General features: G+C 38.0%; 1 protein-coding gene across 1 annotated transcript; it reads right to left on the minus strand.

Annotated features, from left to right (window-relative positions):
• Nucleotides 1–494: 494 nt before the first annotated feature.
• Nucleotides 495–26,281, minus strand: GPR180 (G protein-coupled receptor 180). The gene is made up of 9 exons (XM_077780096.1): nt 26,263–26,281; nt 25,912–26,070; nt 18,108–18,308; nt 11,478–11,658; nt 11,288–11,337; nt 8,425–8,582; nt 5,646–5,837; nt 3,749–3,826; nt 495–2,554 (listed from the first exon to the last, which is right to left on the minus strand). The coding sequence occupies exons 1-9, from the start codon at nt 26,279–26,281 to the stop codon at nt 2,396–2,398; spliced, it is 1,197 nt and encodes a 398-aa protein (XP_077636222.1). The 3' UTR covers nt 495–2,395.
• Between the last annotated feature and the right edge of the window lie 723 nt (nt 26,282–27,004).

Here is a 27,004-nt window from a genome sequence, read left to right on the forward strand (position 1 = left end):
AGCGCGGTGGGGCTCAGCGACCACAGCGAGGGTCCTGACGCACGGCAGACGTTCAGTTAAGTCGGAGCTAATGTTGTTACATGTGTCAACACAAGTATCTTCTATACCCTCTTAAAGGAAGAAATAAATTGCTCCTGGAAAAAAACAAAAAAAGGAGCTCTGGACAGACTACTCATCTTCTTTAAGGAGAAAGTGTAAACACAGATTTTAAGAAAGCGTGATCCGACAGAGAGAACAGCAGACAGCTTTGATCCTTAAGGAGAGTCTGCAGTACATGCCTCCATGCTCGGCGCTGACAGATGATCTCCTTGTAAACAGTCAGCAAGAGAAGAGCGAGGCTGTGCCACGATTTACGGACTGTATATTCTGAGCTCCAATCCCTAAATTTACTGACAATGTCTTATACGTTATATGTTAATTATTAACAACTGTTTTCCTTCATTTAACAATGGCTCTTGAAAAACAAAATAAATGATCACAAATCCAACCATAAATTAAAAGATAATTAAGGTAAAAAAAGACCTGTTAAAGTTTCACATATGCAAGCACAATAGCACATTTCATATATTCAGATTACAGTTTCTACGATCTTTCATATATTCGGATTACAGTTTCTACGATCTTTGCGTGAATAACAGAAAAGTTACTCCCTTTCTACTGCTGCAAGTTCACAACATTTATGAAAAGGCTTCACCTTTTTTTTCCAGCTCAATTAACTGCACCTCAGTTGAACATGACAGACAGCAACTGGGATTATGAGTGAGATGGGCTCAAAGAAAGGTCATGACCCCACAGCAGATCATGGAAACTGAAAATATACTTCAGATTTTCTAGTGGTAACCTGTAGCCCTCATTTATTAAATAATTTACAGAGAACTGTTAGGAGAATGATTTAATGAGCAGGCTGACCTCTGTCATTCTGCCAGTTTGCTGCTCATGAACACATGCATCGTGCCTTTAAATTGAAACAGATCCCGTTCATTTCCAATGAGACGAGGTGTAAGGTAAAAACAAAGATGAAGCCATAGATATATTAAAGTTACGCTACGTTAACTACTTAATTAAAAACTTTAATTACCAGATCAGTGCACCATTTCTTGCTTAAAAATGTAATACCTTTGAAAGTAGATAAAGAATATTTTTTTAAAAGTAAGCCATATGTGAAAGTGAAAAGGTCTGAGCGACATGACACACAGAAACAGAATCATTTCCAATCAGTGACTACTAATGGGAAGACTCATTTTATACAGCAGGTATTGACAACCATTTAGCAATTCTTTAAACAGGCACTTGATAGAGTGTTTTGCAGCTAGCATACTCAATACTGGGCATCACATACACAAAAAAATATGGCTTTATTACAAAGGATTCAAGATGGCAACTACTTAGAATCCAGTGCCAACACGGATTATAACAAATCCAGTGAGTATTTTGTTTTTCAATTATTCATAGAAAATTTAATCCTGATTAAGTATCCTTGGGCAGGAATTCATGGGTAGTTGATGACTGAAACCAACATTTATGTGAAATGCTTCTGTTAATTTAATCTGTGTATACGGCTTAATTACGATTGGGGATTCAATGTAAGAGAAATGAATTATATCAGGATTAAAATTTTAGTACCATATCACACAGTACTTCTTCCTTCTTTCTTTTTAAACATATAACCCTGCTTGTCTCTTCACCTAAGTGCTTACATTTGAAAACTCTTTGTAAGGAACAATTCGTGTAATGTATCTAAGCTTGAGTTTTCATAAGTTATCTGCCAGAAACCCTTTGCTAATCAAGCTAGAACCTGAACTAGAGCCAGAAGTGATAGAGGAAAATGGAGAAGAACCCCACAACAAATAAACAAAAGCTTATTCATTTAGCCATAAATATACTTTATATTCACATTCCAAGTAATTTCATTTTCAATTCCTTTAAACTCCAATACGAAATGCATTTTCCTCAAAGCATAAAAAGAAGCAGTTTTAAATCAGTGTATTACACCGACTTTGTAATTGGAGTTAGATATGTAAAAGCAAGTAATCATTTAACTGATTACTTTTTACAAGACTATCAAACCTGAGTTAACTTTTGATGTAAGACGAGGCATTGTAAGTGGTGAATCTCTTACTAAAATATCATATCATTCTTTTTCATCTTAATTTCCACAGAGAAATTGCATAAATCACCTTATAACAACACTCTTTCTTCAAAGTTTATTAAGCATATTTCAAAACGCTTATTACCTTTTTTCAGTTTGATACTGCTTAAATGCAGCTGTATAAATAACGTGCTGGGCATTCTTTGTTCAATTTTCCATACCGCAAGTATGAAAGAAAAGTCACTGCATTTGGATCCTTATTGCACTCTTAAATCAATTCACGTTTCCTTGAAAGAAAATCAAGTATCAGAAGTGAGGCCGACTTTTGTGCCCAGATGATATGGTCAGTGGTAGTGTTACTGAAGAAAGTGACGAGACTTCCCAGTACAGACTGTGGGACAGAAAGAGTCTGTAGAGAATAACCATGGAAACAGACTGGCAAAGGATAACACCTACTGTAATAACCTGAAAAGAAAAGGAAGGGAATGCATTTACTGCCTGCAACAACAGACACATTATATTCAAGTTATCATAAACCCATAGACTTCATATTTACACACACACACACACACACACAACTCCTCCATCTTTAACGTGGGTACATTTTATCAAAGAAATTTTCAATAGGAAAATCTGACCAATGTTCAGAACTGTAATTGTCCAAAGGTACAACTTTTTTAATAGTTTCTAAACACACCCAATTTGCTAACCCATTCTCTCCTCAGGGTGCACACACCACAGGAAGAGATCTGAAAAATCAGGTTCCTGGATAATCTAGTAATGAGAATAAAGCATGATTCAGGTAGGGACCTGAATCTTGAAGAGTACTCTAAAAGCCCTTTCAGAAATTCTCATGTTGCTTCTTTATTTTTGTAAACTACCTTCCTATCTATTTACCCTTTGTAAACACCTCAGGTTCAAGAAACATCTATGCCTTCAAGCACAAGCTGCATCGCTTGCCAAAGGTACCCGACAGAATACTTTGAAATGGTGGAGTCGTTTACCTAAGAAGGTAGGTTTCCACACAATGAAAATGTGGCATGCTCCTTCCGGTCTGTAGTCTGCAGTCTGTTAAAGCAACTACACTGATTTTATAGATCTATTTTGATTTTTCTATGTTGTAAAACATTTTAATCAATTTTTCTTAACAAAGATGGATTATGAATTGCCTAATTTATAAAATAGTATCATGAAATAGATTAAAATAGTAACAAAAGCTATATTCATCACTTTTTAACTAATTAAACATTTTCCTTTTATACTTAAAGTTCTAATTTATATACTCACTGGGTCAATATTTTGTTTCAAAGCTTTATTTTAAAAAGCTCAATGGGGCGCCTGGGTGGTTCAGTCGGTTAAGTGTCCGACTTCAGTTCTGGTCATGATCTCATAGTTCATGGGTGTGAGCCCCGCATCGGGCTCTGTGCTGACAGATCGGAACCTGGAGCCTGCTTCAGATTCTGTGTCTCCCTCTATCTCTGCCCCTCCCCTGTGTGCACACACTCTCTCTCAAAAATAAAATAAACATTAAAATAAGTTAAATAAACAAATTAATAAAAAGGTCAAAAAAAACTTCTAAATGGAAAAATATGCCTATTATCTTTTACTAATTTCCCATAAAGACTATAAAACACCATTGTGATCATGTGTCTTACTTACCTTATCTCTTTGGTAGTCACTAAAAATGACAGAAATACATGCAAGACCTGGATGGCATAAAAACCACAAGATACAGCCCTGAAACAAATGAAAAGAAAGTCAGATGATTGCAGCTGGAGCTTTACTTTCTGAATAACATTACTAGCATATGTGGGAGGTCCTGGTTGACCTCAATTAACCTTTAGAGTGGAACTTGCAATAAAATTAAAAATAAATTTGCTATTGCTAGGATAACATTTTGTTTCTAACCACATGGGTATTTAAAATTCTGTGTTTGTACATCTCTTATATGTACACATTTAAATATACATTATAGATTTAAACATGAAAACACATGAATATAAGTAGCACTGAACACTGAGAAAAGCAAAGTACAAATGTGTACTATTTGTAAGATGAAAGCAGTAAGAATGGACATTCGTATTTGCACGCAGACACAACAAGACTCTGTAAGAATGCCCAAAGCGCTAACGGTGCTCGCCCAACTGCGAGCTAGCACACGGGACAGCAGAACTGGGCAAGGAAGGACGGGAAACTTTTTAACATTATACTTCTCAAGAATCTCTTTCCTATTTTTCCTAGAACCATGGCAATGTATTCTCTTTTCCAAAATTAAACGTGAAGCGACATAATAAGTTAACAACAGGAGCTGCTGAGATGCTTGGTACACTGCAGATAAGGGAAAAAAACAAGATGTAAAAAACCGTGTTTAGTACACTACTGTCTGTGTAAATACAGAGGGAAACACAGAAATATATGTATGTTTAAAATTCTGTAGAAGGATAAGTCAGGAATTAATAGCAGTGATTATATGAGGACAAAATAATAGGGTAGACGGAAGAGAGGTAAAAAAACCTTTTACTTCTCTTTAAATACTTTCGATGTTTGAACCCGTTCAAAATGTTAAACTAAAGCATATAAAAATAATTTTTTAAGAAAAAAGTTTGTTACTATTTTAAATATAGAATCAAAGAGGAAATTGAGTTTTAAAACCCCTTACACATATATTAACTTTTCAAACAAAAAGCAAATCCATCCCTGTGACAAATCCAAAAGCAAAGGGACGTTTTCTTGCCTGTTTGGTGCTCAGAAAGCTGGCGTGGGTTCCTGGGGCTGCAGGAGCAACTTTAAGATGCTGACCACGGAGCGTAAGCAATTTGGCCCCTACTTCCACAGCCGCCCTGGAGGAACGCAGAGCACTGTGGACTCAGGGTGGGGGCGGGCGGCTGACCAAACAGCTTATCCGAATACTGTTCTGAGGTGGATGGATGCCCTCAATCTGACAGAGAAAAAGAACTCTCTAGGAGGTGGGCTCCTGCAGCGTTACTGCGCCAACTTCTCTCCTCATCTTTTCCTTTGTTAAACGGGGAGAGAAAAAAAAATCAAATCTGCCTTTAGGTCCCTCTCGTGTAAGGGACACGAAGGAGGGCTACAGTAGACATGGCCTCCTTGGGAGGCGGAGAAATGGCTGAAACATACCGCGTCCCCAGCCTCCTGCTTCACCTGCTGATGCTGCGAGCGCCTTGTGCTGCGTAACTCTGCATGTTAACAGTTCATCATTAATAGCTGCTTTTTGAGAAATGCAGGCTGTATTCTAATTTCATTTTTTAAAAACTCTGACACAGAAAAAAAGTGTAAAATTCCTATTGATAAAGGAATCATGACCCGGGCGAACTGACCTAAGATGACATGGAAACTACTACCACACAGGTTCTGTAAAATGGGATGATACCTACATTTCACAGGTGGCGAAGATTAAGTGAGCTGGGCATATAAAAGGCACGCTTCGGCACAGAATCAAAGCATAACCAGTATTAGCACAGGGTTGCTTAACTTCCCCCCAAAAGTAGAACAGACTCAATAATCAGAAGAAGACATTTTCTACCCAAACCCATACTTTGGCAAATGTGATGTAAAACTCCCTTTTCAGCGTGCTTCTCTCCACTGTGATGATCTGGTAGAGTCCACAGCCTAGTGACAGTGCTAGGCAAATTCTTAAAACGATAAGCAAGATCCCTGCTAAGTTGTGATGTGAATGGTAGCTGTGAGGACTGGTGTCTTCAAACTGTTCCCAAAGTAGCAAAATACTCTGCAAGATACAATATTACATTTAGTGAGGAAAACAAATATCATGTCTACTTCTAAGTAGAGTATTTTCTTTTAAATACTCTCTTTTTTAAATACTCTTTTAAATACTTTTATTTTTTAAATACTCTTTAAAAATTTTCTTTTAAATCTCTTTAAAGAGTGATCAACATTCCTAAGAGGTTCTCAAACTTATCAGACACTAAAGGTTGTTACTTAATAAAGCACAGGCATCAGGCACAGACTTTACCTCCCTGAAACCCCACATCAGAGAAAAGGGATTTTTACTGAATGAGATCATCATATAGGAAATATAAAATGTGTATGCTGCCATGATTCAAGGAAGAGATCTTTAAGGATGGAACTAAGTTGAAAAGGTGAAGAGAGGAAATCTGAACTTTCTTCTAACTCTTTGTTCCCTCCACACCACACGAAGAATCAAACGGCCCTGTGTTCAAGCCCGTTGTATCAGCGTGACTCTGACACATCTCCAGGTCTCCCGTTATCCGGAAGTGAAGGAGTCAGAGCTGTTGATTTCAGACGTCACTCTTTTCCATGGTAGCCTCTCAGGGTAAAGGACAGTTCATTTTTGACATTCACCAGAGCACCGGGCTGTCCACGGGTAACCAGCACAGTTACTTCTTTCGTTTGTGGATCTTTTTCCTCCCACAGTGTTATGGTCACAGGAAAAGCACAGCAAGTTCCTCATTGGCTGCTCTGTTTATCGCTCTTTAGGAGAAATCACGTTCCCTCCATCCTTTCTAAACACCGACCACAAGTTACTATGGGGTTGTTGCCATCGCACATGTCAGCAGCCCCCTGTGCTGCTGTCGTCTGCCAGCTCAGCCCTGAGAGTGGGCTTCTGTGGCTTCCGAAGAACTTAGGTCAAAGCTCTAAATTAAATCCAGTTCTTAGGCTGTATGGGGTGTGTCAGCAACCCCTTCCTCTTCTCATTCTCAGATCTTCTAACCTGATCTCACTCCCACTACCCCACTTGACAGCTGAGCTCCTCTGGCATCCTGCACACACACGCTCCCTTCTCAGGCTTTACTGAAGTGTATGTCTTCACTCCACCAAATCACTGTACCCATATGATTCCTCACCCTGTATTCCTAAACTTAACTTGTACAAAAAGAAGTCCTATTGTAGAACTACTATCTCCTGGTATCTATGTGAGGTGAGGAGTATGTTAACTAGCCTGATTTTGGTGACCATTTCAAAATGCATACATATACCAAAACATCAAGTTGCATGTCTTAAATATGTACAATTTCTATTTGTTAATTAAACCCCAAGAAAGGCAACAAAAAAGAACTATCATTTCCCATGTTTCACATTTTTACATAGTCAAACCCCACATTTTCAGATATGTATACCAGCGTGTGACCTGTGGACTATACGTGTGTAATTGAACTTATGTAGTGTCATTCACCTTGTCTGGGTGGTTGTTGAAGGCCAGGGCCATGTCTCGTGTGTTCTTCACAAATGCTGACATAGACTCTAGAGTAGTGTCATAATCTCAGTTCTCATCTCCTATTTGTCTTATATGATAATGGATTAAAATTACAAGGAAATAATGAAAATTCAATTTTTAAAAAAGCTATTTATTGAGAAATGAGAATTTAACCTGATATTAGCACCACTCTCCATAAGCCCTAGAACAAAAACATAAACTTGGTAGAATCTTGCCCTTATACTGATCATTTCCATCAGTTGTCATTAGCCTTTCCTTCTAATGCCTGAGAAAGGTGTTCTTTCCTTTCTAAATATTACCACCTGTCATATGGTCTCTTTCTATATCAATCATGAAATTCAACACACCTATTTCACTCAGCACCTACTATCCTAAATAAATACTATGAATATAAAGACAAAGCACAGGACTTATCCTTCATTAATGAATTTTTCAATTTATTTAATGCATTAAAACTTAGATTATAATGTCCTCTGCAGAGCCCAGATGTAAATTTCATTTTCATCTATAGCTAATGGTGGTCACAAGCTCAGTGTAAATTTTTGTTTATGCCTTTCTTTATAATTTTTATAAAGCCCACTGCATATAAATAAGCACACTGATATCTTAGAATAAAAGAAAACTAACAGAAAAAGGCCCAAGAGGTCTATATTTGTTTTTGCATTTGTTCTCAAAAACTAGATACCATTCTTTATCATTCTGTATTTTGCTTTTTCGTTAATCTCAGATACTCACTTGAACTGTTTCATGGATAAAGTAGCAGAACTGGACCTAAAGATTTATGCCTATGGATGAATCTCAAATTCAGTGATTCACTCATTTTGAAATGCTGAATACTTACTAAGTGTGTTAGAAAATATGAAAGAAAGCTATCAAGTAGGAAATGAGAATCTAACTTAATAGTAAGCATTCTGCACTTGAGTAAGCTGAGAGAAAGCTCAAATTCAGATACATTACAATTAAATTCTGCAGTCTACATATACCAGCAAGAAGATTAAAAGACTTTAAAATGACAAATTATTAGTCATGGGTCCCAAGTTTTACTTTTGAAATGAGATACGTGCAGGTTTGCATTTCTGCACATTGCATAGGACAGACCGTGCAGATCAAGGCTCACCTGCGTTATGACGATGACTACAGCAATGCCAGTGGACGCAGGAGTAGAATCCCACTGGAGAGGTCTGCTCTGAGCCTTCTTCATTCTCACTATTGTCCAACCCATGCACAGACTCAGAAGCAGGTATAACATTTGGATTTGGGAAGCAATGTCAAAAACTAAATGGGAAACGAAAACCAAAGTCAACCAAGCTTTCCTAACACAAAGGACTTGGTCCTTTTTGTATTGAGAATATAAAGTAATTATCTTTTAAACACAAAGAGATAGGCATTCTCAAAGAGAAGTTAATAAAGTTTAATAATAAGAGATATTCATGTAGAACTCTAAAAATTAAAATTTTGCCTTTAAGTTTGTAAACATTTATGAATGGCAATATTCTCTCCTCTCTGTATACATCTCTGTTAAGACCAACTTTAAATCTCTTTGTTTCCCATTTCTCTTATGTTTTCTAACTACATAATACTGTTTGTTCTCTATAACTTACTGCTTATTAAAACAGACACACTTTAAATGTAATTGCTCCAATGTGGGGGATACTAGTGTCTTCATTTCCAGGTTGTTAATTTCTTTTGATGGCTTAACTATATAATGTGAACTTATTTTCTCAAACTATCCATGAGAAATAGCACGGCAATAAAACGCACAGCTGCTGTAACATTCAGCAATGTTGAATCCGAAGACAAATGAAGGACCCGTGCGCTGGTGTTACGCGCCACCAGGCGGCCACCACGTACACTGCAGGGGAATGGCTCTACTTTAAACAAGTAGCAAGACCACCCATGTCCACTTCCAGCTTCAAGAAAACGACAATCTCTAAATACTCCAAGTTCCATGCATTTTTATTTTGGAAGCTGGTATTTATTGATTTTAAAAAAAGATGATCACTTTCTCAACATAGTATATTTCGATACAGACTTTGGAACAAACGTGATCAGAATTTAACAAGAGTGAAACTTTCTTCAAATTGCCAACCATACCTTTGATGTTTACAGCTTTTATTTCTTTTATATAAAGATATTCTTGTAGAAACAGATAAAACTAGCTATAGTATAATTTTTTTTTTACATTTATTTTTTGAGAGATAGAGTGAGACAGAGCATGAGCGGGGAGGGTTAGAGAGAGAAGGAGACACAGAATCTGAAGCAGGCTCCAGGCTCTGAGCTGGCTGTCAGCATAGAGCCCGATGCGGGGCTCGAACTCACTAACTGTGAGATCATCACCTGAGCCGAAGTCAGAGGCTTAGCCGACTGAATCACTCAGGTGCCCCCAAACTAGCTATGGTATAACCTATTAGCAACTTACGAGCTGAAAACCTATTAATAATACACCTTTTCAGATATATATTGACCATCTTCCCCCTGCTCTGCCACCCAAATTAAAATTGGATCCTCTACAGTTATGCTCAAATATTTGTTAGTAAATTCTGATAATGAACTATCACCATGTTTGAACAGTACAAAATGCCACGGCCTTTCAGATCAAGCACAGTTTTCTTTCATCACAGATCTTAAGTGACAGGGATGCCAATTACTTTTATTAAACATCTCACAAATACATATTCAGTTACATAAGAAAAATAACTAATGATCAAAAATATCCCATTCTTTGTGATTTTATTAAAAATCTTGACATTTAATCATTTAACTAAACAAACTTGTCAGAACATCAAAATTTAGCATTGCTGATTTATTGTAGTTTAATTAAAAAAAAACAAACCAATCAACTTTTGCTATTAGACCCACAGGGAAGATGCCAGACGGTGGAAACCCGTGTTTGTATCCAGCAGACACTCACAGAAACACACCAGTCCTTCATCTTGGTAACAGCTTGTCCCTGATGGGCTCTTGTGTCCCTATCTTTCTAAAATGCATGAGCTCAATTATTTCTAGGGTTCTGTTCAGCTTTAAAATTCTACGGTTCTGCTAAGCATCCTGGGTCGCCTAAGAGACAAGAGAGAGACCAGAGCTCGCAGTAACGTTCAAAAAGAAGAAGCAACTCTTATTCGTGTCTGGGAGGCGACCAATACACACCCTCTTCACTAGGAAAACAAAGGTTCTAGAAAGCTCAGGATCTTAAGATAGGCAGCAAGATGAGGATGAATGGAGTCCTGAGATGATTACACAGATCACCATAAGCTCCCCTATTAAAGAGAGATGAGACCAGAATTGTGGAAATATTAAAAAAAAAAAATCCTAGAATGGCTTCATATTCAGAATCTGCTTTTTTAGAGCAATTGCGACTATTTTTCCAGGACTGAGAGTGGCATTATGGATTATGGGCACTTTTAAATATTTTTCCCATCATGCTTAATTGAAAAATTACTTCACAGAAGTTCCTCATATAAATAAAAGAACAAAGATGTGAGGTCAGGTCACTTACAGGTGTACTCCTTGCCTCTGGGTCAGAAAAAGAGTCAAAAAAGAGATGAAAATAGAGTCAAAAAAGGGATGACCACAAATATCAGCTCTGGGACCAGAAAACTTGGGTCTGAGTTTTGTCTTTACTGCTCAAAAGCTGCTGACATTTGGGAATGTACTTCCTGTCAATGAGCCCAGATTCTTTGTGTGCAAAACAGGGATAAATGTATCTACTTCAATGAGTTTTTACTGAGATAAAGTGAGAGTGTATATAAATATGCTCCAAAGACAATGAAGAAGGATACATATTACCAATGGTTAAAAAGAAGTTAAACAGGACACCTGGTAACTGAGTCTGTAACCCTGTTTTCAGCTGAGCTGAATTCTAACCAACCTTGGGTAGAAAAATTGTATTACAACAAAAGACAATTTACACAAAAGGAAAACAAACAAGAAGCAGACAGCAAGTTTATGTTTTAAAAAACGTATCTCAGAAAAATACTCACATTCCGCCAAACTTCCCATAAAAGGTCTCCCTATTCCATCTTTGGAGTAACTGATGAATTGAAGAGAAGAGTGTTAGTGTAAATTACAAATGTGAAAAGATTATTCATAATCAAAGCAAGCATAATTCTCGCGAACTAATTAGGATTAATTAGACGTAACGATGAACACAGGTTTAGTGGCCTGAGTTACCTGGAGAAATGGATGTAATTAGCTAGAGCTGAAGCAGCTTGTAAGAGCAATGCCGTCGTCAGGACCTTTAAAATCATGTGCATAGGCCCTCCTTTCTTAATGGCCTGCCACAATGACTGAGCATAAATGCAAGCGATCACAAAGTACACGAGGACTAAGAGGAAGAAGAACTCATGCAACCCTGTGAAGAAAAGAAAGGAGTTTGCTTCAGTCAAACAAAGCCAGTTACAGTGCGGGGCTGCTTTCAAATCTTCCTGCCAATGTATTTCTAAAACTTGTTTCTTCATTGGAGTCATGGCATTCACTTTTTGTAAGGAAAAAAAAAAGGAAATAATTAAAACTTAAATAGTTTTTTTACTGTGGGATAAGGATTTAAATATAAGAAGGCAAACTAAACTAAAGCAGGTAGAGTCAACGTATAAAAAAGCACGGCAGCCAGGGATAAGCCCGAGGACTAAGCGTAAGATCAGTTTTGTTAGGAAACAGTAAAACCAAGGATTTGAGCGTTCAGCTAGACATACTTTTTACCCTCAAAGTGGATTACTTTTGTATGGAAGTCAGGAACAGGTTGTCAATGACACTTTAATATATCCTGACAACGGTTCTCAAAGTGTGACCCATGGGCCAGCAGCAGCAGGGAACCTGTTAGAAACGCACATTCTTGGGCTTCATCCCAGATCTAGGGTGTCAGAAACTGTGGGAGACGGGACCAGCAAGCTGTTTAATAAGGCCATCAGGCGATTCTGAGCCAGAAACATAGCTCTGAAAGGTACCGTTACCTTACATTTTCTGTTGGATAAAGTCTCCAAATACCTGTTATGACCAGAGTCCCCTTCTGCAGTCAACTGTCCTCGGCTCTCGTCCAAGAGGAAACCCCATGGAGACCACGAGACTCCAGCCTACAGCTGACTGAAACTGTAACACCTGACCAAACGGCCAGCAATCCAAAGACGAGCCACTGGCCACCAGGGCTGGTCTGCTTCTCCAAGGTAAGTTAGGCTCAGCATATTCTCTCAGGTTATCAAACCACCAAACACGGGAAGAATTAGGCAACAGGAACTAGAGCTGGAAAGAGCTGATGTTGGGACAGACCAAAGAAGTCAAAGGAAGTCACGGTGAAAGAAATATTTTGAGTAAGCAGAAATTTCCAGTGAGCAAAGGGAGCTGCTTTGTAAAGACAAGAACCAAGTAAATGAGCAGACTTTGTATTAAAAACGGTGCCAGTCGTTAAGCAGGCTCTAGTTCCCAGCAACAGCTGGCCAGCACAGTCTTCCTGCGGGCCACAAGATAAACACCCCCTTTTCTGCATTACCTGGAATCTTCGAACTGTGTCATTTTTCAGAAATTTCGGAAACATTTTATCATAAACTAGAGCGCTAGCTTGACTTACATTCACTTGGTTACAACTAAAGCCAGTCTGCAATATTATGATTTATATTACATTGTATCTACACAACACTGGAGCCCAGTAACTGTGGCTGTGAGCAGGGCTGATCATCTAAACCGCAATCACCTCCATCTGATCACGAACGCCGAATCTGCTTCGGTTTGCCACCTGAGGTAAACTCCAATCCACAGGCAGAAAAGGGAGCGTTCATTTTGAAAAAGCAACCAGAAGATGCAAAGAGTAGGAAAAACAGTCAATAAACAGTTTGATCTCAATCATGTTTCTGGCATGGTTAGGAGGGGAAAAGAAAAAGAAAAGTATTTCAGCCACTGGGTGTCTCTCCTGCTCTGCGTATATAAATGTCACTCGTTCACTTCTCTCCTCCAGGTGAGAAAGCATGTTTATCCTTCAGGAAGAGAAGATCAAATAACTGAAGAGCCATATTTTCTTTTTAAACTCCTTACACAGAAAAGTACTCCAGCTTTAGAAATAACGGGATAAGCCCAGGACTATTCTAGTAATGGAACAAGACAGAAAATACGCTACATACAGTCACTGTGGGCCAGTAAAAGTCTGTATGCCATTCTGCCTTTTGAATCTTAGTTTTTATTTTTCCTCCTTAGTATGAAGAATTATGGCACTCTTTTATTCATTTATAATGCTTTACAGAATATCCATTACAAGATAAAGTTTCAGACTCCATTAGGTTACAAATCCACCATGAAAAGAAACTCCTCAGACTATGTACTGAATAAACAGAATAATAATATAGGAGGAGGCTACTTTTGAAAATAAGACATATGTCAGTACCAAAAAAAAAGTTTTAGGATTATTCAAGATTAAATGTACCTTCCAGAAAAGCTAACATTATACCCAGTAAATTATTTCGTTCAGATAATATATTAAATAACTTGAACTAGCTCTGGTTCTGTGTCCTGTACTTTCTTCATTCAGTTTTCCATAAATTATTCTTACCTTGACCCTGTCCACAAGACAGTCTAAAGATAAAATGCTGACTCTGCACTCACTGTTCTTTCAAATAAGTTTGCTCTAGAAAAGAAAAGCTGGTTTTTTTCCTCTTCAGTGATCAACTTTTATTTTGCCGCCATCCTTCACAAGGAAGCAATCCGTATTTGTTCATTGTAAAATTAGGCTCCACTCCTCAGACAGGTAGGTACCAGGCACGCAACCTCGCCTAGACACGGAAAGGGGAAAGTGCCGTCTAATGGTCACGGCGCGGGCGGCACACGCGCACGTTATGGGAAAACGGGTGGGTTTTAAGACCAGCTGACCGGCAGGAGGCCGGGCCGCATCAGCGGGGAGGAAACTTACAGGATGGCTGAAGACACTCGGCTCCGGCCGAAGGGTGGGAGGTGAGAGAAAGAGGGTAAGACCAGAGAGTCGCCAGCCACGGCTGCCACACTGGCCACCCCTGCCTGCCTGCTCCGCTTGGAGCCCCAGAGCCCCGGTGTCCACACCACCCGCAAGTGCTTCAAGATGGATCCGGACTCGTCTACACTGATGACAGAAATTCTAACACTGCTGACAGTAAGAGGGAAGCCTGACCCTTTACTCTGACCTATCAGTCTACCCTCTTTGACACCTTCACTTACGTTTCTCTTATGACGCTGTAGGGCTCAGGCATGAGACCCTGTCCTGCCCAGTGACATGCGATGAGGGAGCCTCTGAGAAAGGTGTCCTTGCTTTCAAAAGAAATACTGAATCTTGCCGTTATCTAGATGTGATGCCCACAAAGGGAACCGCGGTTAACTCTGAACACGAGGGGGGGCCGGGACGCGAGGGGGGGTGGCACACGAGGGGCTGTCCTACGGACAACACGGACAGTCAGAAGATAAGAGGATGCAGAGACGCTGACCGTCCGTGAAGAAGCCTCAGAAGTTCTTGTCATGTAACGTAATTAATCTCCTTATTGTCTCTATCACTTGCATTCGAGTTTTCTGTTACTTTAAACCAAAAGCATTCTAACACGTAACCAGAGCTAACACTGGGATCTTGAAAAACGGTGAGATGGCAGATGTAACAGAATAATATAATATTATTTCGATGAAAACCGGTCTACTTCAGATGATAATGCTTTAACTCTCAGGATTCCAAGTACTTCTGTTTGTCTCTAACAAGAGCACAAATATAGTGCTAACTTTTAACAAAAATCCTAATTCTTTAAAGAAGCAGTTTTACTTTATTCTACCTTAAAGCGTAATATTCCTAGGTAGTATTCTGTCAAGTGGCATCATACTTGGCTTAATGGTTGTTTTCTTTTTTAATCTAGACCAATCTGTAAAAATAGGAGCTTAACCAAAGTTTGATACACACAAAGCACATAATTTGTTTGAAAGAAAACAAATTATAAAATCTAACCAGAATATTGCACAGCATTAATTGCAGCTATCTGCACCAGGCCATTCTAATGCAAACCCCTCACACATACAGCTTAGTAGTCAACTCTCAGTAAAAACCATAGCAAATCAATTTTCCCTACTCAGGAAAGAAAGCTGGACAAATGAGAAAAAGTTTCTAAAATGAACTAACTGGGGATTATTCCCCGGAAACAGATCCCATACCTGCGGCTTCCTACAGTGTAGGAAGCACCCATCTCAGGACTATACAGTCAAACAATGCAATAGCAACACAATGTGGACTGTGGACTCTTAGGTCACTGCTTCTGCACATGAGAGTCAACTTGAAGCTCTGACAAACTATGGCTGCCTGGCTTCCACTCCAAAAACCAATCTATCGGAGGGGCGCCTGGGTGGCTCAGTTGGTTGATTATCTGACTTCACCTCAGGTCATGATCTCACGGTTTGTAGGTTCGAGCCCCGCATCAGGCTCTGTGCGGACAGCTAGTTCAGAGCCTGGAGACTGTTTCAGATTCTGTATCTCCCTCTCATTCTGACACTCCCCTGCTCGCGCTGTCTGTCTGTCTCTCTCTCTCTCAGAAATAAATAAAACATTAAAAAAATTAAAAAAAAACAACAACAATCTATGGGAGTCTCAAACAATCTATGGGAGTCTCAGAGGGTGGACATGTATATACTTTCTCAAGCTCTCCGGATGCACAGTGATGGGTTTAGGACCGAGTTAGACTTTGATGTAAATTATCACATCTCATGGCAATGTAGAATTAATCATATTTTAAGGCTCTTAGGCATTTTAATCAATAAAATTATGTGATCCCTAGGAATTAAGCCAGCCATATAACAAATTTGAATACTTTTGAGTATTTTTGGCACTTGTTAATAATCAATCCCCACAGATTAGCCTTGCACCGAATCCCACGCTTAATGAGAATACATACTAGAGTGAGGTTGTGCCCTTTGTTTAAATGTAACTTTCTCCATTCTAGTAGAAGACAGATTTTAGACAGAAGTATAAGTATCAATCAAAATCCGTCGTAGGAGAAGGTAGGTCAGAAGGAGTCAGGACTAAGAGCTGAATCAGAATGGTCTGTATGAACCTAAAGGCTGAGCTGGCCATAATTCAGGATGCTGGGAAAACCACTGGAAGATGTAGGCAAGGTTCAGGGTGAGCCAGGGCACAGATGACTGACGTTCCGTGGCACAGGCCACAAATGTGCTCATTCTACGGCCTACAATGGCCTACAATCAATGTTCAGACGTCTAATTGGGAATGGGAGTCTGGGTAAGGAAGCAAAAAAGAAAAAAGCATATCAGGAATCTAGTAGAGTATCGTGGACCCACACAATAACACAATAAATAAAACCACCTCCTGAGTTGAAGCCGTAGCACTAGGAGGGCAGGAGGTGAAAGGGCTGTTGGACCTGGACTCCAGTACCGGCTTGGGGTTTGCACATCCAGGACAGCGGCACAGCATGGCTTCCCGCTGAGCTCTTACCAGTCCTAAATATTAGCGTCCGAGGAAATCGTAAAGGCTTATGGTTAAAAGGGTCCTTATAAGCAATTTAATCCAACTGTCTATCCAATGCTCTCCGTAGACCTGGGTTTCATCAATGCCTTTCCAAACTACAGAAAATAAATGTCAATAACTTTTATAAAGAAAAAAGAAACAGTAAGACGGACTTAACTTCCAATAATGATCCATACTACTCCAAAGTACTATTAAGTAGACTTCAACCTTTAAGTTCATCTGCACTCAAAAACAACTTGAGTGGCTTACCCTTACATCATTTCCTTCACAGAAAGAACTTTTAACAATTAAAGTGTTTGGCATTCTGTCACTATGTAAACACTTTTTTCAGACTAACAGATTTATTTTAAAAAATTCATCTCTTCACACGTTGAGTTACTGGTAACCTACTGCCCATAACGCATGCTCCTCAAGTTACATTTCTAGCTGAGACAATTCACACTGGGAACAGAACAATCGGTTTAATCTAATGGAGCCTCAATTCCTGTTCTTCCTGCACTCACTACCCTGATGATCAATGAGATTTAATGGGCTTGAAATTCTTCTCTAAGCAGACTGATTCTTCCAAATGGGTAATGAATTCAATAAGAAGTAAACTCCTAATCCCTTTCTTTGATAGATGGCCTAGAGATCTCAGCCTTCATTCCAACGTGTTGATTTACAAAGCTGCTATAATACTTTATAGCAAGTCTATCATTAATCACAAGAAGTCGTTCATTTCTGTTTGGGCTAGGAATCTTACTTCCATAGGGCAATACACAATCTAAAACTTTGATGACATATTTTATGGGAATGAATCTGATTTTGGAAAACATTATAAACTTTGATCAATCCTAAAAAGGTTGCAAGGTCTTGTGAAGATAATCCCTGATCTGTTTAAACAAGCTGGTAAAAGTAGGGCAGTTTCTAGCTCACTTAAAAACTGGTTTTCCAATTTAGATTACTCGATCTATTAACATTTTTCTGTCTATAAACATAATGTTAGGTTATCATAAAAATAAAATAAGGTTTAGAATGTATAGAGAAGACTAAAAACCATCCATAATTCTACCACCGAAAATACAGAAACATTCTGTTAGTATTTCTGTACTTCTCCCTGCTTAATTCTGTGCAGTTTGTAACATACTTAAAATCATAAAATATAAATTTTAGTGTTCTGCTTTTTTAACTTAAGAGTACAGCTATTAAAATGCTAACAGAGGATTCATTTACCGTCTGTCTACTACAGGACACTTAAGTTGCTTTTAATTTTTAATATTCTAACAATATAACATGAAGACATTTGTACATAAACCTTTTTCTATATTTAGAACATATATGTAAGTATATATTCTTACCAGATTCTCCAGCACTAAAATGATCAAATGGATTCCCTTCGGCATCTGGGTTTAGTAACATCATTTCAAATGGGATATCTTCCGCCTGAGAATTCTCATTGTCATCTTGGCATGTATACTTGTCTGCATAAAACACGTGCCATGTTTGAGGATGTGGAATCTGGGACACTGTCAGATTATGTTCAGTCTGATTCATGGTCACTTCAAAAAGAAAGAAAGTAGCACTTTCAAAGCAAAGCTCTCAAATGAATTCATTATTTTAGTTACATAATCAATTTGCAGTTCTGTTTAGTTCTTACTACTTTGAAAATCAAAGCCTTGATGTAATACTGGAATAAGGTCTGTAAATCATACGGTAGATAGAAATCATGTATCTTAACCAAAGGAGTCACTGTGAAAGTACTGTGAAGCACCACAGATGAGCACAATGGTCTCAATGAAATTCTGAATTTGAATTTTAAATATTCTAAGGTTTTCAAGTGGATTAGTAACAATAAAATATTTTCTTTTTTATTGTGGTAAAACATGAGTAACACAAAAGTTACCATTTTACCCATTCTTAAGTGTACAGTTCTGCGGCAGTCAGTACTTTCCCAATGCTGTGTAAGCACTGCAGCGACATTTTTGAAAATTATATCTGAGTTAAATTAAAAGTGGAGCATCCAACTCAGGGAATCACTGTATCTAAAAACTATGACCGAAAATACCTTCAGAAGATTTTCCAAAATCTTTTTCTCATTGATTATTCATTAAAAAGATACTCAAAGTGGAAAAATAGAAATTACGGGAATATAAGAGTTGTTACAGTGGGTCCGGTCTATACAGTGGGGAAATGGGGAGGTTCCTGAATGCTGGCACCACACAGATCTGTGTTTGAATCCTGGCTCCAATACTGACCTTTTATGTAAACTTGGGCAAGGTGTATAAGCAACGACACTTACTCTTTTCATCTGTAAAATGGAGATGATACTTCAAGCAAGGAGCAGAAGAAAGGACTGAGTTACAGGAATCATTAGGATGGTTACGCGTCATACAGTAGTTGCTAAATAAAGGTTACTTCTCCTTTCCCTTTCTCTAAAACAGGGAGTTATACTAATAAATGGCTCTCAATGCAGGGTAATCCTGGCCCCCTCCAGGGCATCTGAAAACGTGCAGGGACATTCTGTTGTCACAACAGTGGAGAAGGTTCCTGGAGGGAGGCTGTGCTAAACTGCATGAAGTGCAAGGCAACATTTCATACAATAAAGACCTGCTCCACCCCAAATGGCAATAGCACCCCTTCTGAGAAACACTTAGTGATGTCTAATATGCATTCCAGATCTGAAATGATGAGTCTAACTAAAGAGGCACTCACTATCACTAAGCCGTAGGAGAGTTAGGTCTCAGACACAGTGTAGAATAAAAACAGTAGTAGAGTTGGTGCTATTACTTAATAACCTCATGACTCAGTAAATAAATTGCTTAACCTCTCGAAATGTGCTTCTTCGGTAGTAACATTAAGGTACCTGACCGGTCTAGCTCAGAGCTCTTGGCAGGAGTGAATGAGACAGTATATCACTATATAAAAACCCTACCTAAAGAGTCTGATTCTGTACAATGTATTCTTAAAATGGAAGATTGTGATGGGCCCAATTCCCAACTCTAGGTTGCCCCCACAGCATGCCAGCTAGTTCTGATCTTTTTCCCAACTGAAGAAAAAAATACTTTTTAATAAATAAAAGACACCTTGAGATAAACTTGGTGATCTGCATGTGGATAAGATTTTAGAGAGTATTATGAACTTATTCCTTTTCTTATGTGTCATAATGTAATTCTATGCAGAAGAATTTCCTTACTCTTATATAAGATACATGCTGAAATACAGGTGGGCGAACTGCTCATGATATCCACAGCTTATTTTGTTATGCCTTGATTAAAAACAAAAATCACACACACATGAATAAAAAGCAAATGTAACAAAACATTAACGATGATTGAATCTAAGCCAGAATATACAGATGTTAGTTGTACTACACTTTCAACTTACCTGTATGAGTGGAAATGTTCCTGATAAAATGTTTTAAAAAATGTTATTTATGGATGGTCTTTAAAATGAGATACAGATTTATCTAGTTAGGATTCAAATTTTGAGACTTAAGACTTTACAATTGGGAATTTCATTAGCCAGTTGCAGTGGACAAGCTGATTTTATTAATGAAGGCACTGAATTTTTTTTTTTGAGGCTATTTTAAATTGGCTTACATTGATACTGCTGTTTTTTGGTTTATTTATTTATTTTTTTCTGTATAGCTTCATCAAAAATGTAGCAAAGACTCCAGTTTCTGATAAATATCTGAAAACCTTTAATAAGAATTCAATATATGATCAACACTGGCTCAGAAATTAGGCATGTGAAATGTGTAGCTCATAATTACATGATTTGGTCCTCAAAATATAATGGTTCTGCTACTTTGCAATTTCATCACATGTGCTTTTTTCTAAATAAAACAAACATAAAATTAAAAATTGAATATTATATTTTTCATCATTATACTTTTTAATGTTTCATTTTCAACGATGCAGATTTACATCAAATAAAAACAAAAGTGTGCTTCAAAAAGTGATACTGGCCTTCAGCTTTTCGTCCTGTGGCTTTTTCTAGCAGGCCTGGGAAACAAGCCTCTTCACAAAACTGTATCATTGTTTCTGAGACAAAAGACTGCTGCACAGTGTGCTGATGTAATTAGTACCTCAAATATTAACAAAACTTGAAATCGCAGACGATAATGTTAAATGGATAGTTGCCCAATCATGTTATTAAAGAAAATGAATACTGTTAACAAAAATACACAAAATAATAAAATGCTAACATCTTTAAATGATTTTATAAAACACATCAATTACACAAAGCGAAATATGCATATGATGTAAAAAGAATACTGAAAATGTTTTATATGCAAAATATTTAGCTCTTGTAACATGACAGCAAATTACCCCGAAATGCCTTGTTATAGATTTTTACATACAATCGTAATTTTCAGTGCTTTTAAATGTCTCTTTTGCTTGCTTTAAAAACCTACAAAATAGTTTTTATCATTTAAAAAACTTGATGTTTTATGACATTACTGAAAGAGGAAAAAGGAAGACTAAAAAATAATTTCTCAGACATTAAATTGGGGGTATATATGCTCATAAGCAATATCTGACACTACAGGTGTCTAGTCTTTTCATAGTTCACAGCAGCAGGGTTTTTCATAGGAGTTAGGAATAGTCAAGGAACTCATTACCAAGTAGGTGAAAGGCTAATCTTCTAAGTCTCATTAATGGCCAGGAAATGTGAATATTTCTATAAGGAATTATTTGAAAATACGTGGTACTACTACACTGCCATGCATTTGAGAATATGCTTTTTGTTTCAATGCACCAAAGCCTCTAAATAATGACATACTATACATATGACCACTAATTTGTAAAAGAGAATATAGATTTTCTTAAGACTTGGCTTTTGTTATTGGGAAAAAATTGATAAAATTTGTAAAAAGTGATATATATCACCACATATATATATCACCATATACATATATACATCACCAGAAGTTAATTTATTTCAGTTCCTCAAATCTAACAAAACAATCATCATCCTGCACAAATTCTTACTACCTGAGATCTTCCATTCCAATAATACCCTTGCACTCGAAGAACAGAGAAGGAAAAATAGTCTAAGAAATACCTGCAAGAGGTTTTATATAAGTTATAGTCCTAGATAGATGCAACTCCACCTTGAAGAGGTATATTTAGAAATACATCAGATTAGGATTTGGGGTAACCTTGGCAAAAACGAATCCAACTTTCCTGATGTACAGACAGGTAAAGTGAGGCTCAAAGAAAACAAGCCATGCTTCTCAGTTTATAGCAGTCTTTCCATTACACCGTACTGTCTCCCTGTATGCATAAGATCTGGGGCTGAAGGTATATGTCTGATATAACAATTATGTTTTTGCAAGTGTATACAAGGTATGGTATAATATTAATGAGGCAATATAAAACAACAAATCAATTCTGAGAACTCAAAGCTTTAAACGGCCTCATAAGGTTTTACTGGAGAAAGAAAAAGACTTTGAGGTACCAAATACAAAGCAATCAGCCTGCCAACCAGAAAAGCCCGTCAAAATCCTCAACAAATGCTGTTGGGAAAAGTGGACAGCTCCATGCAAAGGAAGGAAACTGGACCACACTCTTACACCACACATATAAATAAAACTTAAAAATGGATTAAAGACCCAAATGTGAGACCTGAAACCATAAAAATTCTTGAGGAAACACAGGTAGTAATTTTTCTGACATTGGCTGTAGCATTCTTCTAGATATGTCTTCTGAGGCAAGGGAAATAAAAGCAAAAATAAACTATCAGGGCTACATCAAAAATCTTCTGTACAGCAAAGGGAACAATCAACAACACAAAAAGACAATCTACTAAATAGGAGAAGATATCCACAAATGACATATCCGATGGAGGGTTAGTATCCAAAATATATAAAGAATTCACACAACGCAACACCAAAAAAACACAAATAATCCAATGTAAAAACAGGTAGAAGACACAAACAAATATTTCTCTAAGAAAGACATCCAGATGGCCAAGAGACACACGAAAAGATGCTCAACATCACTCATCATCAGGGGAATACAAATCAAAGCCATAGTGAGATATCATCTCACATTGTCTGAATGGCTTAAAAAAACAAACGTAAGAAATAACAAGTGTTGGCATGGATGTGGAGCAAATGAACCTTCATGCACTGTTGTTGGGAAAGCAAACTGGGGTAGTCACTGTATGCAGAATGGAGGTTCCTCAAAAAATTAAAAATAGAACTACCATATGACACAGTAATTACACTACTGGGTATTTACTCATAGAATATGAAAACATTAATTTGAAAACACAGACATATTCCTAGGCTTACTGCAGCATTATTTACAACAGCCAAATTACGGAAGCAGCTCAGGTGTCCATTGAGAGATGAATGGATAAGGAAGATGTGGTATATACTTACAGTGGAATAATACTCAACCGTGACAAAAATGAAATCTTGCCTTTTGCAACAACATGGATGGATCTAGAGAGTTACTGCTAAGTGAAATAAGTCAGTCGGGAGAAAGACAAATACCATATGAAATTACTCATACGTGGAATTTAAGAAACAAAACAAACTAACAAAGAAAAAGAGACCAAAAAAAAAAAAAAAAGACTCTTATCTACAGAGAACAAACTGATAGTTACCAGAAGGGAGGTAGGTGGAGGGCCAGGTGAAATAGGTGAAGGTGATTTAGAGAACATTTATCACCATCAGTACTGAGTAATGTATAGAATTATTGATTCACTATATTGCACACCTGAAACTAATATAACACTATATTAACTATACTGGAATTAAAATAAAAAACAAAAACAGGGGTGCCTGGGTGCCTTAGTCGATTAAGCATATGACCCTTGATACCAGCTCAGGTCATGATCTGTGTGAGATAAGCTCCATGTCAGCTCAGAGCTTGTTTGGGATTCTCTCTCTCCCTTTCTCTCTGTCCCTCTCTTTCTCACACACTCTCTCTCTCAAAATAAATAAATAAACTTTAAAACAAACAAAAACACCACAAACAAAAAACCCTTTGAGCCCTAAACTCTATGATAATTCATCTTACAAATATTTAGTAAAAGCTACAGTGTTCTAAGTTTTCATTCTCATAGCACCATGTAACTAGCATTGATGGTACTTACCACAATTCCAATTTCCTATTTATTCACATTGATCAGATTCATTCCTGTCACCCCCACTAGCCTTAAAGACTCAGAGGGTGTATGTTGGTCCCTGATTTATCGTTAAGTGCCGTGCCTAGTACACGAAGCATGGAAGTGCCCGGGATATGCGTGAGTGAATGGAAGAACTTTGCTTCTCTCACTGATTTTATAACAAATAAATAAAATGAAAAGTGGTAACTATAATATGCGCTGTGGAGGAAAACAAGCTATAAAAACTCAAATGTTAACTTAGTGTAGAAAGGAGCCAAAGAGGGAAGGAAGAACAAGCAGAAGAAAAGCCTGTGCAAAGGCCCTGGGAAGCACTGAAATAGAACAAGCCCACAGGTAAAATGAGGCAGGAGGGAACAAGGCTGTGAGATGGAACTGGGGGGTAAACAGTGGCCAGACTATGGTGGCTTTGCTGATCAGGTTAAGGAGGCCTGTCTTTGTCCCAAGAGCAGCAGAAAAAGAAGTATTTATGAGTGTGGTGAAGAAGGGAATGCGACGTGATCAGATCTGCTGTTCAGAAAGATCCCTCTGGTTCCGGGGCCACCAGCATGGCAGCAGGGGCCACGTGGGAGTCTTCTGCAATAGGCAAGAAATTATGGCAGCCTGGAATAACGTGGTAGAGGCAGAGATGAAGAAAAGTAGATGAACTCAAGAGATACTTGACTTAGAGTGACTTAGAGGTCACTCGCTGATAGACTGGAAGCGGATGGAGAGATCGAAGACGGAATGTTAGAAGACTCCTTGGTTTCCAGCTTGCTTCCTGGATAGAGGGTGGTGCTGATTCCTGAAGCAGGGGGCACTGGAAGAGGCTGAGGTCTGGATGGGCAAGACGAGGAACTAGTTTTGGACATTATGAGAAGCAGAAATGGAAGGCTCGAACTTTTTATACATATGTGGAACACTCAGGGGACCAAATTGAGCGTCTGTACAAATTTCCCAGCTTAGTTTTGAAATTCAAGGGAGAGGTAAGTAAATTTACGTAACTGTCTCTTTGCTATCTGAATCCAGTCATTTGAGACTTCTCCAGCAAACTGTTAATGTCATCTCGCAAATCTAGATAAGAGATCCCCACACGAGGTGGCAAGGACTGGGGCTTCTACTCTTGACCCTATTCCAGCTTATGAGGGACCTAAGAGAGCTGCCAAGACTAGGAAGGCTGCAAGTGTAGAAATGGCAACATTTTACTTGACTAATTAAAGACAATTCAGAGACTCACTGATATGCAGAACACAGGGGGGGAAAAGGGAGAAGGAGAATTCTTATTTTTTCTCATGGATGCTTCCCATTCCTAAGGTCTTCTACAACCAATTAACTTCTGGTGGGTAACATGGGCAGCAGAGTATATGCCCTTCATTTCTACAGAAACGAAAAAGAGTTGCACTAATTCTGGATTTCTGGATAATGCACCCTAATACATGGAATAGTGTTGATGAGAATGGAAAGGCTCAAGGGTACAGGTGACTAGGATAAGAAAAGTGGAGCTTCTCTACAGGCAAATGTGTAAGTTTACAAACGATGTGGGGCTGAACGTCCTAAGATGACATACTGTGTCACCATAGGACTAGGTCCCATGTTCCAATAACATGCTGCAAAACAGCATCACCTGGGCTAAATTATACAATTAGCTGAGATAATACATGCTTAGTGCTCAGCTCAGTGCTAGCAGATAATAAGTGTTCAACAAATGCTATCATTCATTCCATGCTGCCACTGGGTCAAAATACATTTGCCATAATGGTGTGAATTGTGCGACATGTAAGAAGTGCAAATGAAGAAAAGTATGCCTTTATAAATTATGTGGATATTTCTCAAAAAAACTTTAATGATAAAGGGAGGGAAAAGGCATTCTACCTCTTAATCAAGGAAAAAGTCAGTTTCCTGAATCGTCAGCTTAAAACGTACTATGCAAAATGTCATCACGGTGTGATGTATCACGAAACATCTTGGTATGTAAACAACAGACTTCAACATTCAGGAGGCAAAAAGCAGACCCAGTGATCCGAGCAAAAAGAATATACTCACTTGTCAACTGAGCTTTGGCCAATTTTTCACTACAGCTATAACCATGACTGCCTTCCTGGAGCTGTAGCCATTCCTGGGCTTGGAACAGGTAGAGTTTAGCTTCTTTTCCAACAGCTCCTGCTACGTTGTTGATTCGGACACACAGAAGAGCACGGTCACCTTGACGTTAAAACAAAAATCATCAAGTTTGGTCTTGAATGGAACTGAAATGACAAGACCATTCAACATCTCTATTGATCAAAATAGGAATTTAAGAGCAGTTTTTCTTAACTCTCACTTAATTAGGGAGGTTCCATGAGAATGAAAAGCCCTTTCAGATGCAAGTCAAGAGACTGTATTAATTATCCAAACTTAATGTGGCATGGCGCATGGTGGGCGCTAGGTATCTCCATCTACTTCCCAGGAAAACTGATGACATTTCACTGAATGAAAAATGATAGCAACATCTCCTGTGTCTGGACATTCGCTGTCACAGAATTTTTGCCTCATTTTAGAAGCACTCCACAGGGCTTTAATCTTTGTTCAGTCTACAGCAATTTCCCACCAAAGTTGCTCTTGTTTTCTAATGTAACACGTATGTTAATATTTAGTTATCCCTTTAGTGTAAAAAATAAGCAGAGATAATAGTAAGAGAGTTTAAATAAATTAGTTTAGGGGTAGACATTTTAGACCAGATAAAAAATTTGACATTGTGACTTTTACAAAAGAACTTTCAGAACAATAGATATTGTAAGACTCTACCGAATAAGCCTGTTGCACATATCAACTACATGTAAGGCCCGAACAGAAATGGTAGAAAGTAGTTCTCTAGGTGAGGAGAAGTAAAAGCTGGAGACATTTTTCATTTTAAGATCTATTCTTTTGTTATTGTCATCACTTTTGTTATTATAATTATCACTCTGATTAAACATTTTAAAGAAGTTTAAATGTACAGTACTTATCAATGAATGTTCAAGTCTCCGAGATAAACTGATCACTTACAAATGATCAAAAATTGTATTTTTTATATTTTTAAGTTTATTTATTTATTTTGAGAGAGGGAGAGAGAGAGAGAGAGCGAGCAGGGGAGGGCAGAGAGAGTGGGACAAGAGAC

Source organism: Crocuta crocuta, unplaced genomic scaffold, assembly GCF_008692635.1.
Source record: "Crocuta crocuta isolate KB4526 unplaced genomic scaffold, BGI_CrCroc_1.0 scaffold188, whole genome shotgun sequence".
Taxonomy (NCBI): Eukaryota; Metazoa; Chordata; class Mammalia; order Carnivora; family Hyaenidae; genus Crocuta; species Crocuta crocuta.